At 54.1% G+C, this 5,665-nt stretch overlaps 1 protein-coding gene across 1 annotated transcript in view; it reads right to left on the minus strand.

Moving 5' to 3' along the window:
* Nucleotides 1-334: 334 nt before the first annotated feature.
* PABPC1L (poly(A) binding protein cytoplasmic 1 like) overlaps nt 335-5,665 on the minus strand; it is an 11,674-nt gene continuing 6,343 nt past the window's right edge. Inside the window, exons 9-16 of the mRNA XM_017732931.1 lie at nt 5,550-5,665; nt 4,956-5,046; nt 4,537-4,665; nt 3,381-3,520; nt 2,965-3,058; nt 2,048-2,178; nt 1,141-1,230; nt 335-544 (exon numbers count right to left, since the gene is read on the minus strand). The exon at nt 5,550-5,665 is cut by the window's right edge and continues 2 nt beyond it. Coding sequence (XP_017588420.1) covers nt 1,147-1,230; nt 2,048-2,178; nt 2,965-3,058; nt 3,381-3,520; nt 4,537-4,665; nt 4,956-5,046; nt 5,550-5,665 — 785 coding nt within the window. The 3' untranslated portion in view covers nt 335-544; nt 1,141-1,146. The remainder of the gene's footprint in view (nt 545-1,140; nt 1,231-2,047; nt 2,179-2,964; nt 3,059-3,380; nt 3,521-4,536; nt 4,666-4,955; nt 5,047-5,549) is intronic.

A 5,665-nucleotide genomic window follows, 5' to 3' on the forward strand; every position in this document is an offset into this window, starting at 1 on the left:
CAATTTGTAAATGTAATGCTGTAATGCTGTATGTCCCTTCTGCCAGCTCTCCAGACTGACACCCCAGCAGCACCACAAACTTCAAACACTAATTACTGCAGCCTGAGTCCATCCTTCCACCTGCAGGAAGCAAAGTAGGGGCTGTCTTTCTGCCAAGGGAACTAACCCCCATTTCTGGGGGAGCACGGAAGTACCAGTTCTTTATTAGTGTCAGCTACGTGAACAAATAAAACTACAAAACCCAATAAATTCCCTATAATGATGATTCATCAGCACCCATCATTTCCTGGGCAACTGACCCGGGCTGGGTTTCACACGATATTTCACAAGGTGCTTTCAGTGGTGAGAAGAGATTTAATGTGGGGATTTTCACAGGTGCAGGAGGAAGCAATTTACAAGGGTTACAATACACATGAACAATAGGATGGGGCATTTGAAGACAAAGCCAGGGTCACTGTACGGGCATGATTCCAACAGTGTGGTGGGGCTCCTGCTCCTGTTCTTCAACAACAACATTCTCAGGGCTTGCTCTCAGTCCCAAAGTCTGCAAGAAACAGAGAACCCAAATATGCAATTTACAAGTGCTAAAGGGAGAGTTTCATCCAGACAAGATGGAATTCACCTGAACTTGGGTTAACACAGTTACTGCCATATCATAAGCCAAGGAAATATCTGAAATATCTTCAAAGGGGTACATACAGTCTGAATTGCTTTGTTAGTGCGTCTATCCCAGCCTCAGCAGCAGGGCCAGTTCTCCTAGTCAAGCACACAAAGGGTATTTTATAGGCTATCTACTGCCATGGTTCTGCAAAAAACCCACTGGGAATTCCCAGGAAAGGTTGTGCTGGTCCCCACTAGACCTACAGAAAAACAAGGACCTTTCTATCTTCCTTTCTGGTAGCACAGTCCTCATCTGGTAGTATTGCCCTCATCAACACAGAAAGAGCCCACAGAGAACCAGGTCTCTGCAGTACAACTAAGTCCGGAAAATGGAGGATGCAATTTACGGAATGGAATATTACAGTCAAAAGACACTGATATTGCTTATTAAACCTTGCTTGGCCTGGATGAGAAACCCAATCCCCAGTTTCAGAGTCAGAAACCAGAGACTCTGAGCACACCACAGCTCCCAGCACCCACCTGGAGTCACTGCAGGAACGGCCCAGCACTGCCCTTGAGGGGTGTCTCTGTGTTCTGGTGTGCCTGGAGAACAGTGACCGCTTCCTCGATCTTACAAGAGAGAGCACAAGGGGGAGAAGTTGAGTTGCTCCACTGCAGGAGTGCACTGCACCAGGAATTCAATATTTCAGGTCCCAGTGTGGCCTCCATACAGATCCACTTCCAAAATGTAAAGGACTTGAATAATCACAAAATCCAAGCCTGCTGCTTCTGCAGGAGGCTGATCAACCCAAAGACCTTTTCTGTCTCTTACCAAGGGGAATTCTGGGGTATCTCTCCTCTATTACCAAGTCGGAACTTGCTAGAGAGAAGTCAGATTTCACAGGTGAAGCTGCCTGACCACCCAACAGAGCCCAGACACCTCAAAAAACATCAGTGAAAAGGTGAAAGGAGCTCCTGTCTCCAAGGAGCAACAAAAAGATGCAGTCAATTCACTGCAACTATTTTGATGGGAACCAAAGCTAACTATTCACCAGGATTAAGAAGGAAACTGAAGAAAAACTGCTGCCCCTCTGCAGTATAGCTCATTTCTATTCTGAGGAAAGAGCATCTTCCCGGCTGCTTCCCTGTAGAGACACCACCCTGATTTTCCCCTCTCACTTCCCAGCCACCTCCAAACCACCCTCAGGCTTGGCCTGTGCTTTAGGGAGCTGCTTCCAGCTTCTCCTTTTGCTGGAGGCAGGCAGACATTCAGGCAACTGGGTGTGGTGACATCAATCTGGGGCTCCTTTTTTCCTTGAAAATAAAACCAGCAGCTACTTGCTCTTCCCATGGTGATCAGTGTCCTGGGCTGTGCTCAGCTTTCCTTGCAGCAGCAGGCAATCAGCCCTTTGGAAAGGGATGTGTTTGGGCACCGAGTCCCTCCTACCTTGGAGCGCAGGGAGTCTGGGGACTCCAGGAGCAGCAGCAGCTCAGAGTTGTCTATTTCCAGCAGCATCCCGGTGATCTTGCCGGCCAGCGCAGGATGCATCACATGGATCAGAGGGTAGAGGCGTTCACCTGCTCCAAACACCAGCGAGGACATGAGCACTGTGCAAGCCCTCCAGCATTTTCAAACCCACTGCAAGCCCTCCTGCCCCCTCCACTGAAATGGGACACAAGGGTGGTGATAGTGGTGGTGGAAAAACCACTGCTCACAAGCAAAGCTACTCCAGCACATCCCAGCAACAGGAAGCTGCTGGGTGAAGTCAGCAGCAGGCGCCTACAGTGGGCACAGGGCAGTGGAGCTGAGCACACCTGCCCGCCCATGTGCAGGTGAAGGACAGTTTCTGAAGGAGCAGTTCCCTCCTGGGGAGGAAAGAGCTGGTTTGTGACCTGCTGTGCTTTGGCCAGGCCAAGCAATGCTGTCCCACCCCAGGGCACTGTCTGCTCCACCACAGAACGCCTGAAAGCCAAGGGTTGTGTGGCAGAGCTGACCTTAACCCCTATGGCCACCACGCTGTTCATCAGTGCCCAGGAGCAGCAGTACAGGGTGGTTCAGAGCTGAGGGGAATTGCAAAGGCCCTGGCATGGCCTGGCAGCACAGGCAGGGCGGATGGAGCTCTGCCTCTCTGCAAAGCGCCACCAGACACTCTCTCACTGCCAGGCAGCTCACGCAGACAGGGAGTGGTTTTATTGCTCCCATCCAACTCCAATACAGACTGAATTTATTTTTTTTTTTTAAGCAGCATAATGTCAGAGCAATCCCACAAAGCCTTACAGCTTCTCCCAGCAGTTAAGTTTGCCCTGGTGCATGCAAGCCCACATGGCCCCAGGGCCCTGCAGCAGAGCAGCTGTGACACCCACCGATCATTTGCTTCTGCTCCTGGGGAGGGGCTGCTGCAAGCAAGGATGCTGTCAGTGGCTCCTGCCCCTGGACATGCACAGCAGGTTCTCCCACCTGGAAGAAAAACAGGGAAGAACAGCAATCAAAGGCTGGAAGGGATGTGAGTTACCTGGCTTGCAGGAATGGTGCTGGACACCAGCCACAATGGGGCATTTCAGCCTTCCAAATGCTGGCACTGTGTGTTTGTACTCAAACACCAGCTGCAGCAAAGCTGGAGTCAAGCATTAGAGCTGTTTTGCTACTGGATCCATAGCTGCCCCCAGGAAAGGCCCCCACAGCACCAGTCACGGAGCCATGCGGAGTCCTGGGGTCGGCAGTCACATTAGCCCAGAGCAGGACCAAGAATGTCACATTATGGTGGCTGCAGAGCACTTACCTGCGGGGCCACCATGGGGGGCATGTGCCCCATGGGCTGCATGTTCCTGGCAGATGAGGAGTACTTGTACTGCTGGGCACCCCGTGGCAGGGCAGACGAGGAGGGCAGCCGGGTGCTGACCGTCTGCGTCCCGATGTTGGCTGCAATGGGGACCAGAATACTTGTGAGGAGGAGTCCTTAAATGCATACCTATGCCAAGGAGGCTGAAGCCACAAGGGCAGTGTGCTTGTTTGGAGGGCCTGAAAAATCCTACATGGGTTCAAAGCAGCCCCCCAGTCAAAGGCAGCTTCCCCAGGACAGGCAGGGCACTGCCGCCCTTGGGGTGGGGTGGTTTGATGTTGTGCAGAGGGCAGGAGAGCTGGCAAAGGCACCCACATCTCGTCATCTCTCCTCCAGAAACCCATCTGCATGAGCAGCCAGAGAATGGGAACAGCACTGAGGAGGGTGGGCTGCAGACCCCTGTCTCCCAGCTCATCCTGAAGGAAGGTGAGGGCAGAGAAATGAGAGGACAATGACAAAAGGAGAAGGGACAAGCCACAGAGAGCCCTCCTGGTCCCACTGTTCACTTCAGCAATTAGACACTCAATGCCAAAGATAACTTCGGGCAAAATCCCAGGAAGATGGGAAGGCTGTAGGCAGTCACTGCCCCAGCTGGTCCTGTCTGGAGGAGACACCCCAGGACCCAGGGCCAGCCTCAGCACAACCAGGCACCGGGGATGCCAGCAAGATCTGGTCCTCAGCTCCAAACCCCTCTAACATGAGGCTTGGCACTGGCAGCAGTTCAGCCAGAGCCTGTGAGATCCCCTTCCTGTGCCCCACAGGTCCTTTCCCACCTTCTGCCTTTGTCCGAGCCTAAGCCCAGGTGCTGTGGCTGCATCACCATCTGCTTTAAGGATCATAGGCCAGGAGCAGCCGCCAACAAGACCAATCTGCATATCAGAGACCCGTCCCATTACCTGAAAGACCACAACCTTCCCCAAAAGTTACATACTTAGTTTCTACAGACACTGCTCCAATTCCATCACACCATCAGGCTCCTCCATGAGAAATCCCACAAAACAAACTATCCTCAGAGGAGGCCTGAGCTCACAGTAAGCACCCTTGCCACCACAGCGATGTCCCAGCTGGAAATTGTGGGGGTCCTTCCCCCACTCACCCACTCTCTGGGCCTGGGGGGGCACACGGGGCACCTGGGTGGAGGCCTGTCTGGTGGTGCTGATGTTGGACAGCAGGCGCCGGGGGGGCACAGCAGCCCTCAGGATGGGGGTGGTTTCAGGATACACTGCTGTAGGAAAGAACACACACATAATGAAGCCACTTGGTAGCAGAGGCATGGAAGGAGACGGCAGGGGAGTGACTGTGGCTGGGGACAGTTCAGGAGCACCTCACCTCTGGTGTCACGGCCAACTTGTCACCTCCTGGTGCCCATCACCGTGACCCTGCACCAAACCCCTGCACACTTATCCAAGATAAACCCCCAGGGTTACAACACTTTGTGCTGCTTTTAGAGACCCTCAGTCCCTGACTGAGCCCAGCTCGTGCCAAGAGCCCCCAGGGAGAGACAGGCAGACTCACAGGGAGGCCGGGAGGGCTGTGCACTCCAGCGAGTGGCAGGGCGGACTGGCACAACAGGGCTGGGGCCGTAGAAGGCAGCTCTGGTTTGTGGCTGGGAAAGGAGAACACATTATCCAACGTGACTGGGGAGCTGAGCTGAGCCAGAACTACCCCAGAGCCTCTTGGTGGCTGCTGCACACAGACAGACAAGCCAAAAACATGCTCTGCAGGGTGCCAGAGCATTTTAAACACCGACCTCCAGCCCTGCTGCCAGCATGTCCTCCAGCAGCTCTACTTAACTCCTCCCCTGGAGCTTCTGCACCTCTGTAACCCTTTCCTCTTGCTCTCCATGCTCACACCCTCCCACCAAACTCCTCCTTGCTTCCTCCTTCTCTGAGGGGCAGCAGTAAGTAACAACAAAATACCCAGCCCATTACCTGGAGCAGCTGCACCCCACCCTGCTGCTCACATGGAAGCCCAGCACAGATCCCACCGGTTCCACAGGGTGTGCCCAGCTCTGCATAACCCAAGCTCTGCTTCTCAGCCTGACAGCCACCCCACTCCAGGGCAGACCTGGGTCCCTGTGCAAGGCTGCCACTGGGGAGCAGGACTCACCTGGGGCATGGGGGGTAGGAAGTACCCTGGGGGGGTCTGGAAAGAGCCCAGGAGAGGGCCAGGCAGGGCCCTCATGGTGGCCAGTCTCTGCATGTACTGGTTGGTGAGGATTGCTT

This window comes from Corvus brachyrhynchos, unplaced genomic scaffold, assembly GCF_000691975.1.
Source record: "Corvus brachyrhynchos isolate BGI_N302 unplaced genomic scaffold, ASM69197v1 scaffold10, whole genome shotgun sequence".
NCBI classification, from domain to species: Eukaryota; Metazoa; Chordata; class Aves; order Passeriformes; family Corvidae; genus Corvus; species Corvus brachyrhynchos.